The 27,846-nt window shown below is 43.9% G+C and overlaps 1 protein-coding gene across 3 annotated transcripts in view; it reads left to right on the forward strand.

The window, feature by feature from the left end:
- The window catches only part of CHST11 (carbohydrate sulfotransferase 11), a 168,823-nt gene extending 142,201 nt beyond the window's left edge, over nt 1-26,622 (forward strand). For all 3 annotated transcript variants that reach the window (XM_084533349.1, XM_084533348.1, XM_084533350.1), the window contains exon 3: nt 21,688-26,622. In XM_084533349.1, coding sequence (XP_084389475.1) covers nt 21,688-22,536 — 849 coding nt within the window. In that variant the 3' untranslated portion in view covers nt 22,537-26,622. The remainder of the gene's footprint in view (nt 1-21,687) is intronic.
- The last annotated feature ends 1,224 nt before the right edge of the window (nt 26,623-27,846 follow it).

A 27,846-nucleotide genomic window follows, 5' to 3' on the forward strand; every position in this document is an offset into this window, starting at 1 on the left:
AGTCACAGCTACAAGAGGTGAAGCACAGCGCAAGTCTGCTTTAATTACAGCACTTGAGTACGGTGGTAATGGACAATATTATAAATCTCTCAGAGAGTTAGGTTTTTCATTACATTTTTAATGAAATACTGATTAGGTTGTGCTAATTGACATGAGTCCTGAGCAGTCAAAAGCAAATAAACAAGCTGGCAAGCTGGCTGCTGCCACACATTGGTATGTCCCATCCTTCCTTGACTGCTCATCACGTGCAGGCTGGTGGGATGCTAAGGATGAAGTGTGGCAGAGGTGGTGTGATAGGATCTGTTCCACCTATTTCACTGTTTAAAGTGCCTGTCATCGTTTCCATTTCTCGCTCTTCTTTTTGCCAATTAATTGAATTCATTTCTAGTACCTGCTTTGCTTACATTTTTATTTGCTGACTTGTCTGGGCAAGTAATGGTTTTAGACAGCCAAGTAAAATAGAGTTGTCCTCAAGTCAACTGTTGGTGAATGGTTTTTGTATCTAGCCTGGTGGGTTTTCATCAGTTTTTCAAGCTCACTTCATGTTTATGTCTATAGGAGTTCTCTGCTTGCTTCCAAGAACAGAATTTTGTGCAAACATTTTTGTTTAAGATAATCAGTATACTGAATTTATGGTATGTCTATAGCTGAAATGCAAGCACTGGATGAAATAGTTATATTTAATTCTGAGGATAGGAGCCTGAGAGCTTTAGCAAGACTGACCTTTTGATTTGACCCCTAGTCCTTAGGATTGACTTTAAATTAAGTGGTTGCTTTGGTTTTAAATGAAGATTTTCATCCTAGGCACATAAGCCTAAGTTTCATCTTGAATCATGTTAACCTGGCTTTCAGAAAGTCAGGTTAAAGGCCCAGTGCTTGCTGAAAAGCTACTTGAATTTATCTAAAGTTGATTTTTGGAGGTTTGTTAGCTATTTTAAAAAATATAGACCATTATCTCTTGCAGTGTAAACACTGTGGAAAATGTCACATTTAATAAAAACTGTGACCTCACTCGCAGCCTTATTTTAAATGAGTTTCATTATTTTACTCAATATATTATTTATTCATGTATTCAAATATATTTATTCAGCTAAGGCAGAGATATTTTGATTAATTCAAAGACTAAATGCTCTGTACTTCACATGCAAATTGCCAAAAAAAAAAAAAAAAAAGAGGTAAAACTCTCTTTGTACTCCAAAGGCTAAATGCATCATCAGAATGTAATGAATGCTGCTGCTTGTGCGCAGTCGAGTGAGGATTCATGTTATCATCAATCTCTCTGTGTGGCTTTTATTATTATTATCGTAAAAATAAAATCCAGCGCATGGGTTATATATCTGCTCGATGCTTATTTACAGGCCCCATTTAAGTGGGAACTAGAATAAGTGGTCGGATGAACCATGCCAGTTACTCAGTTAGGTATTACAGGATGAGTCCAATAGTTCTTTGCTATTATTTCTATATTTCTATCAGTTTTGCCTTTCTCAATTGAAAAGTAGAAATTAAAAATAAATAAATAAATACAACTGTACAGTGAGGGAGGTGGCATTTGCTTGCCATTCTATTAATTAATTTCCTACTGAAGTGGGGGAGTTAATCTCATTCACCTGACTTTGATGGAAGCAAAACTCTGGCCAATACCCAGCACTTCAAAAGAGCAGGGGCGGTTGCATGTTATAAAGTGTAGGCTTGATTTAGCTTAGCAAAAAGGCCAGTGAATTTGTTTTCTTTTGTTTTTAATGTATGTTCAGGGCAATACATGTATTTTTGTCCCCAGTGCTATGGGCTACGATGTGAATTGCCAATGATGTGGCAATGTGAGGCCAGGTTGTCTGCGTCTGTGCAGGCTGGCGTTGTGATGGGGCTCTCCCCACGGATACGGCTGGACAAGGGTCTGAGGTAGCAGAAAAATGGGGCCCTTTCACTTGGCAGTGTTATGCAGAAAGACTGCTAATGGCATCCACCAGGCGTTTTCCCGAGTGTCTTGCAGAAAACAGCCTTTCAAACTGCAGGGCGAAAATTTTGCTCTCAGATCTGCACCAATTTTTCTCTCTCATGTTGTATTCAGTCCCCAGGAGGGATTTCCATTGACATTAACTGATCCTCTGTGCATTATGGATGTGAAAGAAGAAATTTTTTGCTCAGATTGCAAGGCTTCATGCAGACACAAAAATATGACAGTCTGCAGCAACCCTGTACAAATCTCTGGAAGGAACAGTGGCTTTTTCATTCTGGTTCTTCATAGATCAACCCTGAAACATCAGTCTGAAGGTTCCTGCGTCCTAGAGTGCAGTACAACTCAATATTCTTTATTATAATGATTTTGTACTATAATATAGAAGTGCGTGCAGTTATGTAGTATGGAAATTTCCTGCAAGTGCGTCTGCTCGCCTTACTTATGACAAGGAGTCGCTAGTCTTACTTCTTTAAAAACATGCTGTAGTTCATCTGAGTCCCAAAGCACAAAGTAGCTGTTCGTATATTTATTTATTTATTTATTTATGCCAAGGTCCAAATCAGAACATTGCAGTAAAAGCATTTCTATTTCTTTAGATATATGTTCTTCTAAATTGTGTTAATAAAATCCTGTATTGTACTAAATATTTTTTAATGTATGAAGCATGACAAGCCAGTAGCTTTCTAGCTAATAATACATTCCATAAGTTATATGAGTAAGCTGGAATTACACATCTGCCTACTAAGGCAGAGGAACTGGAAGTTATTGAGTGGCTCTCGTTGGAGATCAGCTTTACCATCAGAGAGGGACAGAGCTGAATTCTTGATCCTTCATTCACTGGACACTGGATTAAGTGAAATGAGTCTTACTTCAGCAGTACAGGATGGATCATCCATTAATGTAGGCCATTATAGAAGCGAATATCCTCAGAGATGCAGGACTAGAAAACGCTGTCCTCCCATTGCACTTTCAAAGCCCCCAGCACAGCGGGAGTCTCAGGCATGGTAGCAGCTGCTGTGGAAGAAGCCAGGTAACTGCTGGGCAGGCAAGGAACAAAAAATTATTCAGCTTTTTAATTTCTTGACAAAGATAAGAGTGAAGCTAAAAAAATTCATTAGAGAATGGGCTCAGAGGATGCGTCTTTCACATGGGATTTGTCCAAAGTAAGAGCTTTCTGTTCCAAAAATCTGGTTACAGAAATTGGATTGCTACTGAGAGCGTGAAATACTGCCTTGGCATGAACTTTCCTTTGGCTCCCAGTGATAGCACAGGCAGAAAACACAGCCTGCAAGGTTGAAAAACTGTCTTCAGGTCAGAAGTTACCAAACTTCAATGTCTCTGTTATGCTCTTCAGAAGAAGAGAGCATAAAACAAATCCCAGCACTGCAGGAGGCAGAGCACTGCCAGTCTGCTGATCTAGACATCAAATTCTTGTTGTCTCTTTGTAGTGCTCACTCAGTCACATCTCCATCTAAACCTTCTGAAGTGGACGCTTGTTTAGGATATCGAAATCTTTGTCATTTTTTAATTCCTCCTGTGTGAAAACTCTGGTGTGAGGCTTAATAATAAAACCTGTGGACAGTTCTCCTAATAGTACAACTCTCCTTCATGTCAGTGCATCATCTGCTCAACCCTCAGCAGAGTGCAATACATTGCGCAAAAATGCTCATATCTGTCTCAGGTGGATATTTTCATGGTAACTACTGGACAATTCCCATTGTTTGTGACTGCTGAAACAGAGCAGCCCCATGGAAGCAAAGAGGTTGGGAGCATCTGTAGATCTTTTGTTTGTTTTCTTAACAAGTCTGCTGTGCATTCCCTCATAGAAAATAACACTTTTCACTGAAACTGCTGTTGATGCACTAGCCTGGAGGCTTTTAAAATAAAATCTTTCATAGCTGGCTTTGTGATGAAACAAATATTACCATGAAGAGGCAAAGCATTTTGATATTATTTGTCTGTATTCTTGTTGTTGCTCACTTTCTTTGCCTTTTAATTTGGGTGAGCTCAGTTTCTCCATTACTTTTATTTTTTGATTGGAACAGCACTCACTGGTGTCACTTCACAATCAGCCTTTCATGGCTCTGGACACTGCACAAACACAGTGGAAGAAATTCAGAATTCCTTGAAGTCACTGTCAGGTTTGACATTAATTTTGACAAGTCTCATGGTCTGAACCGCTGAAATGTAGACACAGTAAAAAAATGTGCTGTGCTGAATTCTAGTCTTCTCAATGGCAAATGTGTTTTTCACTGAGCATTGAACTCAATAAGAAAATTGAGAAGGGTGGTGCAGAAAGGGAAGCATTGAACTAACAACCGTGAAACCTTTATTTTGATTGTTATATTGGTGGATTTGCTGCTCACAAACGCTGGTGTTAATGGCAGAAGACCAGGATTCTGTTGAATATCAAGCTTGGCTCTGGCAGAGATTGACCTTGTCAGCTCGAGCAAGTCAAAGTTCCACTTCCATTGAATAGAAATAGTGTTTCTATGCTTCATTGTGGGGCTGAGAGTTTGTAATTGCAGGGAATCACATATACACAGATGTTCATAGATATCCCAAATTAAAGGCTGCTGCTTTATGTTTGGATGACAGATTAATTTGGCCTCTTCATGTTTTTGTTGGTGTTCACCTTTTTGGCATCCAGTGGTGACAGCACTGCTGAGTGCTCTTCTTTAATCTTTAAATAAAATACATGTTTTTCTCTATCTGAAGATCTGTCTAGGTTAGATACAAAAGACAGGTTATTGTGACTAACTGTAGTGTAAATTGCCATTGTCTAGATTTAGACCCGTAAGAACTGAGTCTGGGAACAGTCTGTGGTTTTTCTACTTTGTTGAGCCGCAGATGGAGCAAGCTTACATCATGCCTGCTGACCACAGCCGTAACTAGTGGAGTGGTTTTGCTGATATAATTAGAGATTGCTTTTTGGTTTAATCACTTGCTATTTAAAAGTCCATGGGAGGAACTGATTTACACATTCTCTCAAATTTCACATAAGGCTCAGGAAGGCCATGAATGCACAGAAGGCAGGGCTGTTAAAAAAAGCAAAATGAGGGTATCGACGTGCATTTTAAAATCACATCTATAAATTTTCCATCCAAAATTACATTTGTTATTCTTTGCAGTAGCTGTATAGCTTTGAGTTGCTTATTGAATTACTGTAGCATTCCTGAACATAAAATTTTGTTGAGTAAATAATTTCAGAAAGTGTTTTCTTACAGTACTATTGAATCTTTTTAATTACCCCATCTCTATATACCCATCCTGTCTGATCCCAGACGCAGTTTTTTTAGATCTCCGTGAAGTGATAAGTTATGTCCCCAGCTGCAATCCCGTGAGTTTAGGTATCTATGCATTTCATTTATTTTGTCAGTTTGGCAGCAAACCAGCTACACTGGCAAGTTCTGGGAAACCAGATGGTTGGAAATACTTAAGGGTCAGTGAGTCACCAAAAACCAGGCCTGCTTTGCCGTGGACGCGCTCGTGGGCAAGTGCAGAATTTGGCTCTTCCTCTGTGTCTGAGCTGAGAGAAGTGGTTACTACTGTTGCCTCCCACAGCTTTGGGGCTCACTGAAGGCCACGTCGGCCCAGCTTTCAGCTGGAACAGCCACCAGCTGGTTCCTAGGTCTGGTGACTAGCGGGAAGGTTGTGTCAGTGACCACCACAGCTTCAGCCCTGTCTGCAGCCTGGGAGCTCTTGGTGTGGCCACGGGTGGGTCGACAGACCCATGACTGCACTTCTGCAGTGAACTTGGCACAAAGCAAGAATCAGGCTCTTCTGTAGGCCCTCCTCATCCCAAACCTCCTTGTGCAGGTCTGGGGACATCCCAGAGCCCTCCCCGGGCATTATGTCCTGCTCCCACCGATGGCAGTGCTAGACAAGAGTGTTCATGAGCCAGCACCTCAAACTCATCATGGGTTGAGCACAGTACGTAGAATTTCTATAAAAAACTAATTATAGACTTTACTGCTGAGTGCCAAATCCATTTTCTCCTCTTCTGGGAGCCGTTCAATAAACTTTATGTTCTGAGGTAGAGCAAAATTGCCGTCATTTAATGCAGTGTTTTACTCACGTTCCCTAGCACTCTTATGTCTGATTTTTGCTAATATCCCAGTGTGGATTTTCTTTTTCTTTCTAAATTATATTAATAGGCCAGAATTGCACTGTGACCTGATGTTTCCTTCTAGAGGCTTGCTCCCTCTTCCCTGGAAAGAAGCCTGTAGTGTCAGGAGCAGTCACCTGCACAGATCTGTAACCCAGCCATGGATGAAGGACCCCTTGGCACCCCCACAGTCTTGACCGAAACGTGCCTTTGCTGAGGGTCAGCAGCCCGTCGAGTCAAGGTTGCTCCCATAAGAAGGATCTGGGTGATTTGGGACTCTGTGGTATGCACTACTTGCACCATAAGTACCCTGGGGCGAGGATGTACTTGCTCCTCACCATAGCAAACACTCTGTGCAACATGATTGCTTGCAAAGAAGGGATGCAACAGTTTTATGTGGTTTCTGTAACTCTGAGCCTGGGGACACGGGGTGCGATTACATCGTCTTAAGGCCTCCATCCGGGAAGCTCTATTAAAGAAGAAAACAGTGCAGAAGGTAACATTTTCAGATGGTTAGCATCTATGTTTATACTCCTTTCACAGAACCATAGGACTTTGTTAGCGCAAGTTCTTGGGAATAAACCAGAGCAAACCGTACCTGGAAATAAAAAAAACAACCCTACCTAAAATGAAAACCCCATCCAAGAAATCAAACCACAGAGAAACAAACTCAGAATTGAGGTTGTCACAGTGGTTTTCATTCAGGCTTTCTGAACTGGTCCATTTGCACATGCATGATCTTCTGGCTGTGGATATGTTTAATGGAAGAAAAAGAAGAAACATAAACTTTAGCTGGGTATCGGAAGAAATGCTTCTCTACAAAGACATGCAGTAGGATTATAAAACATTTTCCTCCCCCAAAGCAAACAGGCTTTAAAAATAAGACTAGAGAGCACACTGAATATAGTGTAGTATGACACTGCGTGGCTGGAGGAGGCTTTCAGAGTGAAAACATCTCTTCTAGCTCACGCTTCTGATGGGGGAAGATTTTTGAAGGCACTAAGAGGCCATCAGTAGAGTAACTCCCATACGCAGTTTCAAAAATAATCATCTTTATAACACTGCAGGTAACATGCCCCCAGTGACCTACAACAGGACTTCGGATGCACCTTTGGTCTCTTCTGAGCAGAGGAGCTGTGAACTTCTGGCAGTAAACCTTTGGACCTTTTGCATTTCACTGTGCTTCTGGGTGAACAGTAGGATGTTTTCAGGTGCTGATAGTGGGGGTTTCCAGCTCTTAGCAGGATCAGAAATTCCCAAAGCTTCAAACCAGAAGCTTCTGGAAACCGGGAGGAATTTTTCCATTGACTTCACTGGCTTTTGGATCAGGTTTTTGTAGGTGTTTTTTTTCTTTTGACATTGCCTGATACAGAAGGGAATTGTTTCTTGATAGTACAGAACCAGATTGCAGGCTCTGTATCTTTTTTTAATTCAGAACAACTCTGCTTTTATTAGGTTTGTGTTATCTCATATTTTACCACAATCTTGTTTTGCATTTCATAAATATTAATTCCCCAGACAGTCTCTTTTGTTTAATAGTTTTTGTCTATCACAGGCTTTTCTGTTTTCTTTTCCTCTCTTGTCCCACAGAGATGTCATCCTCTGCCATCAAAAGCAAGAACTTCTCTAAAGCAGCTCTGCAGCCCGACAGTATTTTTACTACAGATCTTTGTTTTCTTCTCAGTGTTCTTTCCCCTTCACTTTTTAATGGCAGAGTCAGGCTCTGGTTCACCTGCTTCCTTGGAGTTGGGGGTTAAAAATCTATTTGCCAACTTTTCTTGCTGTCTTCTTTCATCTTTGTACCGATGTGGAGGTACCAGACTGCTTTACCAGATGCCATTTAAACTCAGAGAGTTGTTCCCAGGCAGCCTGTGACTTTGTTACTGTGTTTTGTTTTGTTTTGTTTTCCGTGGTTCAAAGCTTCCTTCAGGCTTTTCTTCACCTTCTCTACCATATTTCTAGATGTTTTCAACACAATAAGTAAGATGTGGTAGGCTAAAGCTGGTAGGTAGAGTTTAATTTAAGTTTAGAGTTTCATTTAGAGTTTCGTTTAAGTTGTACCCACTAACTAGCTATTAAGTTGTACCCACTAACTATTCACAAACTGTACTTCTTTCAGTACCATACTGGTTGATTTTCAGGGGTGTGGCAAACTCATATTACCAAATTAAAAACCAGACCAACATGTGTAACCCTTCCTTGTTTGTACTGAAGTGACTTTTCTTTATCCTGGTACAACATCTTAGAGCGCTCTGACCGTACTGAATTTTGGTGACCACTTTGATGACTTTCCTTTAGATCTCAGTGGCGTATCTGATAGTTGTTTTGATAAATCATGAGCTACATGTGTTGCTGTAGTACATGCTATGCATTTTCACAATAGTGTCGATTGTCTGTTCTTAATTTCTCATAGGCACCAACTTGATATAGGAGTTACATCCAATGGTGAATATCACAAATATTGTTCAGGAAAGACATAACAAAGGGGGGAAGGTGCAAGTCTAAACCAAACGTATTAAATACCCATAATCTGCTGGTACCAGAATTCTTAACTGCCACAGTTTCTCAGCCTGAATTTTGAGACTGCAGTTTAATCCATTTATTTGACCTTTAAGTAACTAGGAGGGCTAGAAACTTCAGGGAGAACAAATATTTAAAGAGAGAAGTCGTTTTGTAATTCTTCCAGAGAAATACCAGGAAACAGGGCTGAAAAATAACCAGCTCTCCATTCTCCCTCCTCACCTTCATCTTGAAATACCAGCAGAACTACAGAAAAAAAAAAAAAAAAGTGCTGGTAACATGGGGTTGCCTTGCTTCGAACCTAGACAAATTGCACATCACAGGGGCTCCTGCTGCACCTGGGTAGGGAAGGGATGTCGGGAGGTTCCTTGGGAGGCCAAGGCTCACCCCGTGAAAATAGTAGAAAAATGCAGCAACATTGGACCAGTTCCCTGTGGCTTGGTCCTCACATCTGGAAAGCAGGGATAATGCGAGGTGCTTTGAAGTTTACAGATGGAAGAAGACCAGATAAGCACCGAGTGTTATTTTTATCCCAGACCTCAATCTGTAATAGTGGCTCCAGATGCAGCTTCAGGAGAAATTATCCATCCTGCCGGCACCTGCAGATTCCTCTGCAGTTTATCTGAGATTTACTTGGGAACTAGCATTTATTCCCAGTGAATGTGTACATCTGTTGCTTTCAGTCGCTACTCAGGACTGCTCCACTACCTTGCTACAGGGGACAGGGAGATCTCACCGCGTTTCCAACAGCTTGTAGTTACAGGCTACTGTTGAGTTCCTAAGATTTAGTGATCACAATTGGTCCAGAATCAGTAAGCAGGGAGTGGGGGACAAGGGAGGTCCGATCCTGCCTGCAGTGTTGGGGTGGGCAAAGAGGGAACAAAAGGTGCTCCTAGGCTGATACATAGGATCTGTATAGCCTAGCTGGCTCTTCAGCAGTTTGTTTTTTCTCAGCTAATCTTGGCAAGTGCTTTCTCCTCCTGGAAAAGGTATAAGCAACCTGCCAGCTTATCTCTGCTCAGGTGGTCCTTCTCTCACTGGAGCTGCACACCAGAGAATGTGAATCATTAAAAGTGAAATAGGAGCAGATGTTCTGCATCAGGCTTAAACTGGTGGTGTATGGTAGCTGCTTTATCTTAATCTCCAAAATCCCGTGCATCTTTTGGAGCAGTCTCTTACTCATCCTGTTTGACATTCATGCCTTCTTTTGAAAACGTTTGCATCTTCCTCCTCTGCTCCAAGCCCTCTGTGGGTTTGAAAGTTCAACTTGAGCTCTGGTGATACTGAGTGCAGCTTGCAAAAGAGATGCCGTGGGGGTTAAATAAAGAGCAGCCAAGGAGAGTGAGGAAACAGCAGTGAGAAACATGAGTGAGAAAGAAATTCAAGCAGAACAGTTAAAGCTAACCTTAAAATAACTAGGATTACATTGGAGTCTGCATTGCATTAACAAGGGGCTCAGAGAACAGTGGCATTAATAAGGTGAACTGGGGGGCCTTGACTGCTTCCACACAGCATTGTAGGGAAAAACAGAAATTGGGGGCATGAACTTGCACACGTATAAAGGTGACGGTGAGGCAGAAGAAGAGAGCATCCACGCGGACAAAAGTTGAACAAAATTGCAGTGTGTTCCTGGAAGCAGTGAATCCCACGTACCATTTTCCCTTGTGGACAAAGCTTATTTTTAAACAAACAAAGCTAAAGTTAGGTCATGGAGCAGGAAGAGAAGGTCTTTAAAAACAGTAGGAGTAGAAAAGGGGCTCTGTAAGGCTTTCCTGCTCATGCCAGCTGGGGTACACAGCAATTGGAAAATGCACATGGGCTGGAGCACAGGAATGGATATAGGGCTGCAGATCAAAGCCTGACCAAAAGCATTTAAGCGTGGTCCTTGCAAATGGGACCTTCACATGGTGACCTGCTCCAGCTAGTATTAACCTCCAGAAGGGATTTAGAAACAACAGGATAAGCAGACTTTTACAAAATCAGTTTTATATTTGAAATGCAAAGCTAAAAGGGTTCGGAGCATTTGAATGCTGTTGTTAATCTCTAGGTCAGCTGTGCTGATGCATCTCATACAAGGCCTGATACGTTCAAAGAGCAAAATCCGCTGTTAATTACCAGCATGTTTGTGGGAGGCATTTGTGCCATGGAAGCCCTCCCATGGGGCAGAGGGCACGGTGGTGCTTGGCAGCTCTCTGTGCCTTGTGAAGATGGGTCCTGTAGCAGGCAACGCCACGAGCCGGGGGAGGAACCATTAGCTCTTCATTTGTATGGATACAGTGGGTGGAAGCTACTGCACAGAGTCGCTAAAATGACAGCCCTTTTAGCTGAAAACTGTAATTTAGGTTTGCTTCGCCTGTCAGGAATATCAGCTTTTCCGGCATTATGTGAACTTGTCACTGTCCCCCACCCCTAAATCCTTGTCACCTGGCAGCTCCGGAGAAGGACAACCGCCGTTCAATAAGCCAGGACAGCATCAGCTCCCAGCGTTTCTCAGGAGTCAGCGGGTGCCTTTGCTGCCTGGGCTGAAGTCACCAGAGGGATGATGGCAGTTCCCAGGTACCAAATGGCTGTGGGAACCAAGGATGCTTTTCAAACTGCCCTACTAAACTCTATCAGTGGCAGCATGTGCTTTTGTCACACTGTGCTGGTGGATTTTTTCAGCCCTATCTGCTTACCCAAGCAAATGTCTTCCAGTGCTTGGGTGCTGTCTGGAGACTCCAGGAACAGAAGCCAGTAGCTGTAGGTATGGATAGCTGGGCTGTCAGTTCCCCCATAAGTACATTTTGGCATAAAACACCAGATGCTACGTTCTACCTGTGCTGCAGGGAGGCTGCCCGAGCTAGCAGCTGAAGGCAACGCTCACACAGCCACACAGGAGGTGAAACAGCGTCGGCCCTGTGCCTGGGACAGAAGCTGTCCTGTTTCCCCCTCTGCAAAGGAGAGGGCACATTTCCATCTAGTGCACGCTCTTGGCTCTCGCCGTGCACGCAGCTGAATGCCTCGACTCACTCCCGGCTTTCCAGCCACGTCCCTGCGGGCTGCAGGGCTGCAGGCTGGCACTTCTCCCCCTCGCCTGGCCCTGCTGCTTATGGGGTGGGAGGGGGACATTGGACAGGGGCATCTCCCCTCTTTCTCGATCTCCTCCATGCTCAGGGGCAGCAAGGACCCACTTTGGGGGATTTTACATGCTGAGGGATGCAGAGTAAGAGCTAGCTGGCAGCTGGAGCTCCTCCTGGCCTTAGCTGGAGTCCTCAGGATGCAGGTGGGACAGGGCGTGCAGCGAGGATGCGAGAGCAGCGAAGGGGGAGCCAGGCCTCTCGGCAGATGGAGAGGGCGCTGACGGGGCTGGCATGTGTTCAGGAGCCATGAAAGGAGCAGGGTGCAAGGAGACAGCGCTTAGCTGCAGCCGAGAAAGGTCCCAGAAAATGGGAGCTCAGAGTGGCCTTTTCTGCGCGACCGCTTCGGGAAGTTTAAAAAAGACTGAGCAGTAAAAAAAAAAAAAAATGGTGGGGGAAGTGATTATGTGCAATTTCTTTCAGGGTGTAGTTGAGGTAATGGTTTAAAAAAATAGCAGCCATTTAAAGACATACTAAGAATTTGTTCTTCCATTGTAAGCTAACATTTAGTGTGCAGTGCCTAAATGGATCTGTTATTAGATGAGACAGAGACCCTTAGAAATCACAGTAAACACAGCTGTAGAGATGAGGAAAATTAACAAGGCATCATGCTAATAATTGTACCTTCCAGTAGTATTAATCACTGACGAAAGTTACTTTTAACATTGCCCTCGTGCTCTGATACAACAAGTCTTAGTGTGGCAAGTCAGGCACTTAAAAATGCAAGCCAGACCTTTGGGATTTGTCAGGATTTAAAGCAGATTACCTAGGCGTGTGTTCTGCTGCTGCTCTTTCAGTGCTGTGCCAAGGTCTCCCTGTCTGCAGGACCGAGTGACCCAGGGAGACACGAAGTTCCCAGCATGGGCCTCCTGGTCAAACCTGCAGGGCCCCAGGTGTTGTCCTTTGGGTACGGCTGGCATGGCGGATGGAGCAGGCTGCCGTTTGGGAAGGGGCACCAGTGGCTGGCAGAGAGGGCAGCCTTATGCAGATGGTATTTGCTTCCCAGAGAAGCCTATGGTAGAGTCATTTGTGGTCTGCTGCTGGCAAAGAGCTTCTTTCAGTGCACAAACACTCAAACATCTTTTTTTTTTTACAACAAAAACAGAAAATCTCGCTGAAGCAGACACGGCAAATATTCAGTCTTTTGCTTTGGTCTCTCTCTGGGCCTAAAGTCCAATGTCTGCCCAAACATGACACTAGGTTTGGACCAAATGCTAGTGGCTGATTTGGAGCTGAGCCTCCCTCAGGACTTGAGTCGCTGGTATTCATCTCAGGGTAGAAGAGATAGATCTAGGAAGCTCTTGATGATACAGACTTTCCACGTCAACCCAGAATCATTTTTCATTCCATGGCAGATAGGTTTCCTGGGAAGGCTATTGTAATTAAGGTTATAAATGGATGCTGGCATTTTAATAGAGAAGGTCCTTTGTCTGCTCACGCAGGGGGTCATTTGGTTCGTTTTGAAGAGTAGCAGGAAGGTGAGAGCTTTGGGGTTAACTGTAATTAAGGCTGTGGAGAAAGAGCAACCCAGGTTAGTTGCCTTCTGTGAACATCAGTGAGCAGCACGGATGGAAAATTTATCCTTGGAGTAGTGTGTCTTAGTCTGAGCAAAATACAACCTCACCAAAGGAAATTAAAAGAAATACAGTGATAATTTAGAATGGTTTAGTTAGAGGAGAGCTCATAGCAGGATTACACACCCTGATGTGACGGACCGAGGGCTCGGTGGACAGGGCAGCAGCTGCATCGTAGCATTTGCTCTTCTCTCCTAGTTACACCTCTTTACCTTAAAATAGTCCACACAGCATTTCTTGGTGGGGACTGACCCTGTGTCCCTGGCTCATGGGAGCAGCGGTGGCCAGCATGGAGGTGACAGAAGGGTCCTACACACAGAGCTCATCCTGGTAGCGGGGGGCAGGGGCTCAGCACAGCTAAAGACATGGCTTCGTGGTGCCTCTCGCCTCCGGCAGGCTGCTAAGTACCTTGAATTATATGTAAAGAAACCAGCTATGCAGCAACTATCTTCTGTTTTTCTTATTTGGGTTTCAAAAGCTTGGGAGCAATATTGGCGCGTTGCATGCTGAGCTAAAAATTGGAAATGTATTACCCTGATTTAGCATGGGACTGAGTAAATTGTATTCAGTTAAAATAGCAGATATCCTGCTGGGAAGAAAATAAGTATTTCTACTTGACTGTGTGACACCTAAGGTGCAACCCAGAGGTACGAGGGGAGGATTTGTGTGACCGAGAAATCCATTATCGCCGGATGCCAGGTCGGAGCTGGCTGGGGTGAGCAGCACGCTGGTGTCCTGCGCAGCTCCAGCCCCCCAGGCGGCCTGGAGGGCGGCCTCCTCCTCCTCAGGGTCTCACAAAGTGCTGCCATGGTGCCGCCAGAGCACCTGCCAGGCCTTGGTCTGTCTCTGGTCTGGTGGTGGTGCCTTGTCCTGAGGGAGGCCTTGTCCTGAGGGAGGCCTTGTCCTGAGGGAGGGCTTACTGCGAGCGCTAGCTGGTCTCTGCTTGTGTGGTCCTGCAGCGTTTGCTGGGACCTTTGTTTCTGAAGGATGTAAAATACCTGGGTTTGCAGCAGTGAGCTTAGCTTTTGAGGAGAGCTTTGTGCCCTTAAACTCATGCTGAGTCCAGCAGCCAGCATCATGAAGCTTGAAGGAGTCACAGGGAGACTCCTGTACACATGGCAGGGTCATGTAGGTTGCTCCTAACACCTTCCATGCTGGAGATGCCTCACTGTTTTACAGCACAGACATACTCTATCCTCTCCATTGGGATTTTTCCCACATCAAAACCGAGTCTCTGTTGTTTAGCTCTGTTACTACACAGTGAGTCCGGAGAGCAGGTTATATTCCCTTCCTCCTTCTGGAAGTTATGTGTTTCTGTATTTACGTATCGACTTCGTCCCGTTTCCCCGCTCCACCCAGTTTATCTCACCCCTACTGCCATAATGTCTTGGAACAGATAAATAAATGTCAGTGTTTCCATTGTCTCCTGGATGCCAGCTCTGCTAAAATGCAGTTCCTCACTCTGTTTTTTAAGGGCTACTCCCAGCCACGCCCTGGCTGACTCCACGCATCCCCAGCCCAGTGCTCCTCCTGGTGCACCACTTGCAGATGTCTGTGGCATGCCTTTTGCTAACTTGTTCTCAAGCCTCTCCTTGAAAACCACTTCTACAGCTCCCACAGTTTTGGAAGGTCCTAGTTGTGAAATGGCCATCCCTAGGGACTGGGAATGGTTATAAGGACCATGCCTGAGCTCCCGTGTGTTACAGGTTGTACACTCAGGTATGGAGCCAGCCTCCAGTTACGTCCACATGTGTTGGAGGGGAAAGGCTAGAAAGTTTTCATTTGAAAATGAAATTCGTAAGACAGCCAGACCTTTCAGCTTTTTAATATAAGCAGTGATTTATGGCGGCACTTAAAGAATGAGCCAGAAGCGGCCAGATTCATCATGCGCTGTCCTTCCCTGTGGAGGCGGCGGCGAGGCTGGGCTCGGGGGCAGAGCCCAGCCGCAGAAAGGCCACGCAGCTCTGATCATCATCCCATCCATCAAGGTGTCTCTGGGCCCAGCCCCAGGCTTCGTCCACTTCTTTTAGCTGTGAGACAAAAAGAGGATTGGCTATCTGCTGAATTCCTTTCCCCACTCCCTTCTTGCAGCTGCCTTGAAACACTGAGGAGGTGACAGCAAAGTGCTCATTGTACATGTAACGGGAGGCTCCAAGCTTGTCTTCTATATGTTAAGTCCCAAGAAACACACCAGCATTAAGATTTTGTGCTGTAATTATTCTCAGCTCAAGGCTCCTCTGTACCCAATGATTTCTTACCTCTCAGATGTATTGCGTTTAAACTCAGTCATTTCAATTTTGCCTGTCCTTAGTTTGCAGGATTCCCATACAGCCTCACAATAGCAGCAGGCACAGACATGCTTTAGTCAACCCATTTGGACAGATCATATGTCTTTCTCCTTTGCACGTCCAACTTTTCTATCTTCCTGTTCCAAAGGAGACCTTTTACAAGTGTGTACATCCACCTTACCAGCCCCAAACCCTGCTTGCTGCATGAGCCCTGGCACCACACAATTTCTAGCAGAATGGCAATGGAAAGGCTTGCAAATATGTGTGGGGCTATAGAAGTTGTCCTTTTTAAAAAGTCTCACTCTTTTCTTCCTGAATCCATACCTGTATCTCTTATTGTTGGGTGGAGGCTTAGAATGATTGAAAAGCTGGCTTTAACATACAGCTGGTATTGTTTGTTGTCGATCCCTGCTGTGACCCTCATGCCAGAGAGAGCCAGCTTGTGGTTTTTCAAGGAGATGTCGTATTATTTAGGCTCTGTGTGGTACTTTAAGACAAAAAGGCCAGGACTTAATGACCTAGTAGTGACCATTGGCAGCTTCACCTGCATGTCTTTCTGCCACTGCATTTCGCCTGGTTTAGTGTTGTTTCTTCTCCAGCACCCAAAGACGAGTGAATGCCAAAGTTAATGCTGATGTGTCATTATTCAGATAACTGTAGCCTCTGGACACAAAGCAATGCAACTGCTGAGTTGTTTCACCCTTCCCTTCTACATACATGCATGCAGACACACACATGAGGCGTGTATAGGAGGAAGAAGGAGGGAACGTGTGAAGCAGTTTAGGATTTTTGACAATACAGTGCTAGCAGCTGCAATGTAAGACTGTTTTCACTCAAAAGTTTTGATCCTTTTTTTTTTTTTTTTTTTTTTCCATAGCCCTGGTGCATTCTGTACGGTGGGAATTTAAAATGTTATGGTTATCTTCAGTTGCAATAGAGAATTACTTGAAATAAATGCATATTTTGCCTTATCTTTGTGGGGCAATAAGTTCAATGAATTAAATGGAGAAAAGAAAGCAGCTCTGTAATATTTCATGAATTTTCCTTCAGAGGATATAATTTGTCTCTAAAATTTTCTTAGCACAAATGCTCCTAAGTTAATATTAGTTTTATTATCTTATATTATCCAGCCACTCGGTAGAGACATTTTCATAGCAAATTTGTATTCTAGTTTGTCCATCCTCAAGTTGTCAGCAAAGATGTAAAGTATTTCCATCTCCAGCATGCATTATGTGCTTTCTAGTCTGCTTTATTGGACTCTGAACAAATATTGATTGAGGTTTTTGTGGGGTTATTTGAGTTCTGGGATTTTTTGAAAACATTAAATCAAGAATAACATACTATGAAATGTAAAATAAAGTATGAAATATTTCAAAGCTGTTACTTTTTTTTTTTTTTTAGTCCAGTCCAGGTCAGTTTAATTAAATCTCTTTATCTAAAATTTGCTTACTCTTTTAGATTCAGTGTCTTGATTCACATTACTGTCTGTCATCTATATAAATTGTAAAGAGTAATAGTTATGTGTGATTTATTAGAACCACTTATGTTTGGACAATGACATATGAAGCATAGTTGCTTCCCCTTTATTGTCTACTGGTGAGTGTTTTTAAGAAAGCAATCTAGAACTTGTTGCCTAGAATGCAGATATACCACGTATGGCAGCTATAGATCCAAGCTTTAAAAGCCAACCACTAAAACAATGTCTAAAATATGTTTATAGGTTCAGGGCAGTCCATCATGATTGTAACAATCATATTTGCAGTTTTTATGTTGAAAATGGGATTGGAAATGGGCATGTGTATAACCTCATACTAAAAAAAAAAAACAACACCCCTAAACATTTGGGAAAATATAAATAATATCAAGAAACATTTTATACAGTAAATGCCAAACACCTCCTGAAATTCAGATGGTGTGGTTGATACGCAGGAGGAAGGAGAGCTGCTCTTATTTGAGATTTTTCAGCCAAGTGAAATATTAGTCTCCGTAGATGTCACATAAGTAGGACCAGTAGTGCCACCTATAGTTAGTCTGTCTGACACTTTTCACTTCAAGACCTTGCTTTCAGTGGATTATGAGTCTGCTATGCACAGGCTCCAAACAAATACTCTCAAGAAGAAGTTGGTAGAGATGAGCTCTGGTTCATGCTAAGCTAAGCAGTGCTACTGGATAGACACAACTCAGAGTTCAGCGGAGATGCTCCTAATTTTGATAGCTTCATGTACTGCAGGTAGCAGGAATGCCACGGCAACTTGCATAGTTCTAGCACAGGACAGAAGCCAAACCTCCAAACACAAGTGTAAGTGAAGAGCTAAATGCAGATGCAAATTCTTTGTTAATGCAAGGAAATGGCAGTATAGAAGGGCATGGGTCTGCAACCCCCTTTCATATTGTTTGTCCTCATTATTCCACTTTAAACTAACTTGGTTACGTTTACCCTTCATCCTGCCATGCCCAATGTCACGTTAGCACTCCCCGCATCGATTATTTGTGAGCCTGGTTACAGTCATTTGCAGAACAAGCAGCAGCTGCAGGCAGTGCAATAAGAATAAATAAAACCTTGCCTTATGGCAGTTTGAGGCACTTCTTTGCACTCTCATTTCTTACAGAGAGGTGAAATTTAATGAAGTTTGTTGGTTTTTTTTTGAGTGGCACCTTGGTTATTTCTGTCCGTCCATTCAAGAAGTGCTTTCATTGCAGCCATCTACATGACTTTTATTGATCTCTGCTCCGAGGCTGCATTACAGTACACTGTTCAATTAAAATTAAATAATTTAAAATGTCCTTGCGTTTAAATCTGAACTTGCTGCTTGACCACCAAGCTTGGAAAGGCCCTCAAAGATTATTTTATCCTGCTGTGCCTAAGCAGTCAGAAGAAAATACCTCCCGTCTCATTACTGTAATTTACCTTGAATAACCTTTGCATTTCACAGGCTGAAGGTTGTAAATTCGCCAGCGTATGTGTTTCTGGTCAGTGTGTTCTTTCCAATGCACAGCAGAGAGACAGACCTAAACCACGGCAGATACCTGAGCTTTGGCAGGAGCTCTGTTAAAGGCTCCTTGGTGCCATACCTGGCTGTGCTAGTTTAGCAAGAGCTACCTCGTAGCTCCTGTGTGCTCCTGTGTGCTACCAGCCAGGCCAGAGCAGGTGCAGAGCTGACCCCAGGGCACTGGTGCATGTTTGGTAAATGTAGCCGGCCAAACTTTTATGCCATTTCTTCGTATTTCCTCTGTGCTAAAAAGAGAGGGAGACAAGTGCCACTTCAAAATCCACGAGTGTTGCCTTTTAAGTGAATTTGATGTAGCGCAGTCTCGTTTGCAATTGCAAAGACGAAGGCTGCGTTTTTCCCCTTGCTCCGAATGCCTGAAAATCTCATTAATGTTGATGTGTGGAGAGAAAGTGCTTTAGCCCATTGATGTAGGAATGAAATCAGGAGCAAAGCACAGCTCTACAAAGATTCATCTGTAGATTAGGGTCAGCAGCAACCAGTAGATTATCGAGTCTGACCTTCCATCTAATACAGGCCGCAGAATCTCATCCACTTAATTCTGTATTTATCAGAAGAACAGCATCAGAGAAACAAATACAGTGCGTTAACATATTGTAATGTAGCAGTATCTTCAGGCTTTTCTAGTGTTTACACTAAAACCAGAGACAAACAGCAGTACTATGCTATATGATATTGATGTAAAATCTGCAGAAGGAGAGAGATTTGGGCACTTTATCTGCTTTCAGAGAAGAATTTGTTTGTCTGTATGTTTGCACAGGGTTTTGTTTAGTGCTATGAAAATCATTCACTGGTAACTAACCCGTATAGAGCTGACCGCTAGCTCTTTATCTCTCTGAAAACAGCACAGATTGAAATAGGGATTTATTTATTTTCTCCTAAGAAAAAGTAATTTTCTTCAAACATCTGTGTGGTCCTTGACAACTGCTTTCTAACATCTTACTTTGGAAACTGCCAGCCAGTTTCCCTAGGAAATCTGAAGCACATTTCACATCGGTTTTCTCCTCCCTTGGACTACAACACAAAACTACCCTTGAAACGCACCTGGAAGGCATTCAGGGGGATACCACACACGCACAAAGCCAGTCTAAAGTGGTCACTCTGGGCTATTGCATGTTTTAGCCATTAGCCAACATTTTGCTGAACAAGGGACTAAGGAGATGAGTTGAGGAAAGTCTCAAGGAATTCGGAGGAGAAGTGGTGATTGGCCTTGTACAAAATACAGAGGTCCCAGGCTAAACACATAAATGTTGTCCTGGAGGAAAAACCCTCCTGCCCAGGTCTGAGGTGCACCAACCCCGTGGTGTTGCCCATCACCACAAGAGCATTCCTCTGCCACCTACTGCAGCACAGAGGGAGGGGGAGCCTCAGCTGCTCAAGTGTTGCAAAAGCTTTTGCTGCCCTTGGGCGGGTGAAGCCTGGGCTTTTAGGGTTTGTCTGTAACAATACCATTTCTATCTCCCTTCATTCCACAGCTCACACATCCTACGACTGGCTTAGTTCCATTTTTCTGTCAGTAAGATGCTTTGGGGGATCTTGTTGTCTGGTCTGGTTTTTGCCTCTAAAGTATATTTCAATCCTGTTTTGTTGCTTTCTTTCTTTCTTTCTTTCTTTCTTTTTTTTTTTTTTCTTTTATATGAATCAGAGCTTCTGGTATTGAAAGCAGAGATTTGACCCGTGACTGCAGGAACCCCCAAGCTGCTGCAGAGCCATTTGCCCAGGCTATTTACCACACAGGGGAGGGGGAAGGCTCAATACGGCCCTGTAGCCAAAGGCTAAATACTCCCACAGCAGATGAATGTCATCTGCATTGCTCCGACTGCTTCATTGCAGCATCCTGTGATTCATGTTAACCGGCCTGGAAGGCATTAAATAAGCACATTGGGAAGACTCAGCATTCAAGAAGGCATCTCAGACCTCTTTGCCCATCAGGCTGGAAGGTCAATACTTGCCTTACTACTTGGCTTTGAGGCTAAACTAATTACTGTGCACGAGGCTCTTTGAAATTGACAGCTAAGTGGTGTTAAGTAAATGTAAATGCCATTACCAAAACCTTCCCTCTGCTGCTTTGATAAAATTCATCCAGAATATGTAAAAAGACATTTATATCAGTGAGGGCACTTTGCACAGCAAAACACAGTGCCGTGCAGGGACACCTCAGGTAGCTCTGAAAAAGCAAATGCAGGAGCCCTGCATCAGCATGATCCTTTACCTGAGGTAACAGACTGTGTTTTCCAGAGGAGTCTAGTACCTGCCTTAGCAGAAAATCTTCCTCCTGTTGCTGTATGGGATATGGTGGCTGGTGGCTGCTGCACAGCAGCCCAGTGGGCCCTGTGGGCTCCCCCTAAGAGATTACAGCCTCTCCAAAGCCTCCAGTAGCAATAATAGTAGAAAATTAGGGAGCTATTAGCAAAATAATAAAGGGCTATGGGTGAATATAGTGCTGTGTGTGTTAGAAGGCTGTGTGCTCTTTCCTTCTGTCAGTCTGGCCTTAGCAGAGAGGCAAATTTATAGCTAATATTCTCCCAGCTCCCCAGGAAATCATGTCTGTGAGAATGGTCCCCTTAGGAACTAGCAGGAATCTCCACGGGCTTCATTTCTTTTGCCAAGGTCATAGCCAACAAACAAGCTGAGATTATAAATTCTCTAGCGTAAAGATATCAGCAACGAAACCACATACTGTTTTCATTTCGACAAACTTTCTGAATCTGGTGTCTTCCTACCCTATCTCAGCAGCAAAAAGTCAGGCAGGGTCTGACTGCTGTAGCCGTGGGATGGGTTGCAGAGTGGAGGTCGGTTTTCCAAGGCTAAGAAAAGCGGCGACCACATCTCAGGATGTGAGGTTTGTGTAAATACATGTGTCACCAGGATGTGTAAGCTGTTACACTTCTTTGTGTTGGTGTCAAAGTGAAACCCTGGGCAGCTTGTACCAAGAAGTTTGGAGACAAAAAAAGCTTTATCTTCTAGCACAGGAACGTTTTTACTCAGCCTCATAATGAACTGTTTTAAGTTCCATACAAACACTAATCTGCTTTTCTGTGAGTTGCTTAGTAAGTAGAAAGGCAGTAAGAGTTTCCAACCTGCTTGACTTACTGGTACATCTTCTCTCTTTGCAGTTGTCCAACACGGCGATTCTTCATCAGATTAGACGAGACCAAGTGACAGACACGTGCCGAGCAAACAGTGTGTCTAGCAGGAAGCGCCGCGTGCTGACGCCCAACGATCTCAAACACCTGGTGGTGGATGAAGATCATGAAATGATCTATTGCTATGTTCCCAAAGTGGCCTGCACAAACTGGAAGAGAGTCATGATGGTTTTGACGGGAAGAGGCAAGTACAGCGATCCAATGGAAATCCCGGCCAATGAAGCCCACGTGTCTTCAAACCTGAAGACCCTCAACCAGTACAGCATCCCAGAGATCAACCACCGCTTGAAAAACTACATGAAGTTCCTCTTTGTACGCGAGCCCTTCGAGAGACTGGTGTCAGCCTACAGGAACAAGTTCACACAAAAGTACAACACTTCCTTCCACAAGCGATACGGCACCAAAATCGTGAGGCGCCAGAGGAAAAACGCAACCCAGGAAGCTCTGCGTAAAGGCGACGATGTGAAATTTGAAGAGTTTGTGGCATATCTCATTGACCCCCACACCCAAAGAGAAGAGCCCTTCAACGAGCACTGGCAGACTGTGTACTCCCTCTGCCACCCTTGCCACATTCACTACGACCTCATAGGAAAATACGAAACACTCGAAGAGGATTCGAATTACATCCTCCAGCTTGCAGGAGTCGGCAACTACCTGAAGTTCCCCACCTATGCAAAGTCCACGAGAACTACTGATGAAATGACCACAGAGTTCTTCCAGAACATCAGCTCGGAGCACCAAACGCAGCTGTATGAAGTCTACAAACTTGATTTTTTAATGTTCAATTACTCAGTGCCAAGCTACCTGAAATTGGAATGAGGGATGGGTTGGGGGGAGAGTGGGGAGAGAAAGCTTGTTTTATTTAAGATTTTTATTTGTCATAATAAATATGGAGAGTGGGTTATTTTGTAAATTAATATTTTCTTTTTTTTTTTTTTTTTTTTGAATGATGCTGCGAGCAGCACAGTCAAAATTATTTAAATCAACTGTAAGAAAGGACAGCTCTCTTTGCAGGGTAACAGGATTGTGACGATCTAGCTGTAGAAATTAATAATACTGCTACACTGTTTAAAAAATGTTAATAGTGTTCTGGTGAATTTCGTTGATCTTGCATTCCTCAAATTCTAATTAATGTTATTTATACTTATTTAAAACATGGTCTCTTGGTAGGTTTCACTTTAGCAACAGAGATAAGATAACATTTGGACAAAAGGAATCTGGATTTATACTTTCTTCAGTTGAGCTTGTCTCTGGATAATAATATGCTTCCATTAGCCTTTCATACAGGTAAACACAGGTGTGGTTCTTGATACCACGTGCTTTGAGAATAATGATGGAAATAATTTCTGCAGAAAGTGATATTGCACTTAAGCATACTAAAAAGCTGTCTTTCTAGCCCTGAGAGGGAAAAAATAAAACAGATTTTGATAGATACGTGATCTCTAAAATCCATGACTAAAAGAAATGTGAATGTATTCTTTGGGAAGAGAAACCATGAACTTTTTTTAAATCTGGACTTAATGGTTTTGTCAATAATATGATGCGTCCCATTGTCTCATAATTTGAAGCCCACCTGCACAAATGAATGCAGATTGGCGGATGCTCCATCTGAAAAATCAGCATTTTGAAAGTGGCTGTGGAGATTTTTGAATGCCCAAAGCAATTGGTGTTCACTTAAGTCATACCCAGGATGAGGTTACTAGGGGAGCTCCATCTGCTGAAAGTCTTGCCTCTCTACTTGATCTTAGGGTGGGCAACCAGAATTGGCTAATGTGCTCCAAAAACACCAGTCACAATATGTTGCTTTAAAGAATGTGGAGATATCATTTAAAAAGTCAGAAAGTCATCTTCGTGTTGATCTCTAAGCATGCAAGGCAATAAAAAAGGTCTCTAATCTTCCTACATGCTGGTTTCATGGCTTTTTCCTCTGGGGAAGGGGGAGTCTTCTCTTTTCAGTTGTTGCTGACAGGGATGCTTCTGATTTCCCATGGTTAGGATTTCATCTCAGTCAGGTCTAGAAGAGCACAGCCTTTTTACCGAAGGTGAATGTCTCCATGGCAGTTGTTTCGCTTGCTTTAATGTGATGCCTGTGAGACATGTGGCCCGGAGGGCAGCAGGAGCTGAGTGGGACGTGGTCTGAAGTCACCCGTGGGTGTCCTGCCCCGGGGCCTGCTCAGGGCCAGCGCTCACCTGCCCTGGGCACTGCGCTGAGCACAGAGCCGAGGCTTTCTTCCAGTACCAGTGCTGGTAACTGTGTAGTCCTCAGGGTGACCGCCTGTGTTTGTGCCGCCAGGCAAGCCACAGCTTTCCAAAATCAAGGGGCAGCTTTGACTGTGTGAGGCTTTGTTAGCCTGGGGTTTTGTTCAGGGAACAGAAGAGAGGTGATTGGCAAAAGGAGGCACAGGCTTTAGGTGAGGCATTTGTGGGAATGTTTGAAAACTGTTTGCTAAAAAAGGGTTTTGAATTGCCTGCATGCGTATCTTCTTATGATCAAACCCAACGCTTCCAAAAATTAGTGAAGGTTTAGGTAAACTCAGTGGAAGGTGGAGCTGCTGTAGTAGTATCAGAGCCAGATCCTGACAATGTTGCAGTGTACAGTAGCTGATAATAGCTGCTGAATTACATAGCCTCCAGGACACTACATGGTTAAAGAAGTAACATAGGTCTGTCTTATTTTGTAAAAATAAGTCACTGAGTAAATCTCAGTGGAGAACAAATTAGCATAGCAAACAACAGCTGAACTCCTTTCACGATTGTGCTCGGTCTTACCCAGGCTTTGGGTCTTTATTTTTTTAATCATAGCCTCCAAATAAATCTCTCATCCACTCTGGAACAGGCACAGTTTTTGTAACCCAGGTCCTATTTATAACCCTGATGGCTGGTGAAGCACTGACTGCCTGAATCTGACAGCTCTGAATTCCTGAGTGGTTTCTGATTGCTGACTAGTGCTTTACTTGAAAGCAGTTTATCTCATTTAGAGTATGTGGAGCTGTTGCAAGTGCCTATCACAGTGTGCCCCGTCTTTCTTTTATTTGTAGTTTGATGGGTATATGTTTGTTAAAAAAAAATAATAATAAATTGTATGAGGGTAGATTCTCTTCCCCCCCCCCCCCATCCTGCAAGCTGTTTCTGTGCCTGTTTCGTGTTGTATCCAACAGTGCTAATATTTTTGTCCCAGTTTTTCCTCAGTTATCTGTTAATCCACTCCAACAGAATGTGATTTTTTCTTTAATTTAAGAAAAAAAAAGTTGCTTCAGAAAGTAAATATTTTAAAAGCAGGGTGTGCATTCTCCCTTCTTTCTGTACTTTTTGCCTCGCTCTCTCATCACCACATTTTTATCTGTTCTTAAATATTCTCTTTAGCTTCACCGCTTTGGAGACACACACACCAAAAAAACAACCACACATATTTGACAGCTCTGATAAGGAAGCTTTAGGTGAAAAAGCATGTTTAGAAGAGCTGAGGGCTGGGTGCTGCTGGAGCTGGGATTGTTGAGAGCAGTGCTGGGCTCATTCACCCCTCTGCCTCCATGCAGAGGCCGGCCTGAGGCGGGTGCCCAGCTCTGCCACGGCCTCCATGTGGTCTGGAGCAGGCACTTAAAACAATCTCTTGCTATTTAAAAAATCCTGATCCCAAACTGCTGCAATCTGTCAATTTAACGTTTGATCTGTTCTGGGGTGCTGTGAGTTGGTTGTAGATTCCTGTTTAAAATGAAGAGCTGAGATGCCAGATATGATCATGTCCTGTATGTTGAACGCAAAGCCCTCGTGAGGTTGAAGGAGGACCACAAATGTTAAGGAATAGATTTTGTTTGGACTACTGGGTGTGCTGTTTTGACTGAGCCCAAAAAAAAAATAAAATAATTCCTTTCCCATGACCCCATGTAGGTTGTGCCTCCTCATCTCAGAGAGCTGGTGGCCACCGCCTGCAGTGAGGGGACCAGAGCAGGCAACCCCAGCAGGGGTCGGGCCTGCTCCTCAGCATGGCCTCCTTGCGGGGTTCATTTTATAGCTGTGGCCACAGCTAGTCCCAGGAGATGAGCAGGCAAAATTGAAAACATGGATGTGTCCGTGGGGCCGCAAGGCCAACTAGGGAGCCGCTGTTTTGTAAAGAGTTATGGTTGAACAGTGGTGAAAGTAGAGAGGAACCAGCGGGTTCCTCTCAGTCAGTCCCACTGCCCACCTCAGCCACCAGCCCCCTCAAAGCCACTGGGCCTAGGAGTGTCGATCTCCATGCAGGATCTGCTGGTGCTGCCACATCATCAGGCAGGGCCAGCACAGCCCAGCAGCAGCAGCCACTTCTCCCTTGGCTTAGTCCCCCCAGATCACCCCAAGCACCTTAACCTGGAGCCCAGCCTGGATTTGGCCCACCTGAACACAGTGGTGGCTTCAGGGCGTGGGGGGCCCCCCAAACCTGACTTCTTCCATGTTTCAGCCTCTTCATAAACCATGCCCATTGTCACAAAAACTTGCAAACTGCCTGAACCATGCGCTGCATAAGACCTGTGAAATAATTCACAAGCTGAAGTGCTTTTAGAAGTTGACCCCAGATGTCTTAGGGTTTCACTGTAGTCTGCTGCACTTTTCAGGTACAAAAAGGGACTGTCCTTACTATTACTCTTGTTACAGAGAGTGTTATTTTCTTACATGCATGCACAATACAATGTGTACGAATAATTTAACATCAATGTGGGGTTGGATTTTTTTTTTTTTTTACCTATTTGTATGCAGTAGAAGGCTTGTTGTAGAAGAGTATCTCCTCATACCTAAATATACTGTTAATAAAGAAAAAAGCTAAATTATACATTGCCAACACAAGTGTGAACTGCTCATGAATCTTTCCTTAAAAAGCCATTCAAGCCTGATTATTTTTCTAAGTAACTTCAATTAAATTGAAGAAAGAAAGTTCCTCTCTGTGTGCTTTATTTCTGGCTCATGCTTTCAGGGTTGAGGGTGGGATTTTGTTCACAAAGCTTTGCTTTCTCACAAGGGTTATTGCAGCAGGACAAGCAAAAGACTCAAAATTTGCTGTGGCACAGCAAAGCTAACATCATCTACCAACATCCCTTGTTCCCTTCCTCTCGGAGTTCCCAGCCAGCATAGATGAGAGCTGTCAATTTAAGACTGTAGGATGCCCAGAAACATAATTCCACCTCAAATGAGGGTGCTTTGGAGCCAGTTCAGTGACATAAACTCCCACTATCTGATGAGCTTTAGGTCATGTTCTTGCCCATCCTCATGAAAATTTTCTAACAACAGCTTAGTGTTAAACATTTCCAGCAGCCCCCAAACCTGTGTGGCCTCATCTGTGATTTTCACTGAGACCACAGCTAGCCCCAAAGCAGAAACTTCCAACTGGGCTTTGAAGACAAACTTGGGTGAGGAAACCAGCACTGTAAATTATTTAGGCAAAACATACATTTAGGAAATAACTGCTCACTGTGGTGGCTGTGTTGGTGGAAGGGACCCTGGTGGTCAGCTGGGACATGCTGCTGCTGCTGCTGAAGACCACCAAGGCTAGGCCAGGTCAGCCGCCTGGCTAACTAAGGCCAAATACTCAACCTTTCCCTGTAGGTTATATGCCTCAGGTCTCTGAACATGGCAGTAGGCCATCACTCAGCCCTCTCCATCATCAAAACATCCCTCTTGAATTGAGAAGGGCCCCAAAACTGGATGCCATATGCTGGGTGCAGCAGGGCCAGCAGCAAACAGGCCCTTTGATCTGCCAGCCCCTGCCTCATGAGGCAACCGTGAGCCATGATATTCACAACAGAAGAAAGCTAACGAATAAAGAGATAGGAAATATACTGAGTAGGTGTCACAGCACCTGTTGGGGCACTCACTGCCTGTCATTAGTGTCCGAGCCCATTCCCACTGCTAACACACCCCCGCCCTAATTAGCAGGCAGAGTTGCAGCCCAGCTTCCTGAGCCGTGCAGCATCGAGGTAACAACCTCCTCGGTGCCAACACCACCAATTTGTTTCCTCTACAATCTCGATCAGAGAGGGAGGTAATTAAGGAGGTCTCGAGAAGGTCTCAATCTAAGTGAAATGCTCAGCCTGGCTCCAGACACTGCGCTGATTGCTCTGCCTCCCCTGGCAATTTGGCAGGCATTACACATGCTTCAAA

This window comes from Aythya ferina (genome assembly GCF_964211825.1).
Source record: "Aythya ferina genome assembly, chromosome: 1".
Taxonomy (NCBI): domain Eukaryota; kingdom Metazoa; phylum Chordata; class Aves; order Anseriformes; family Anatidae; genus Aythya; species Aythya ferina.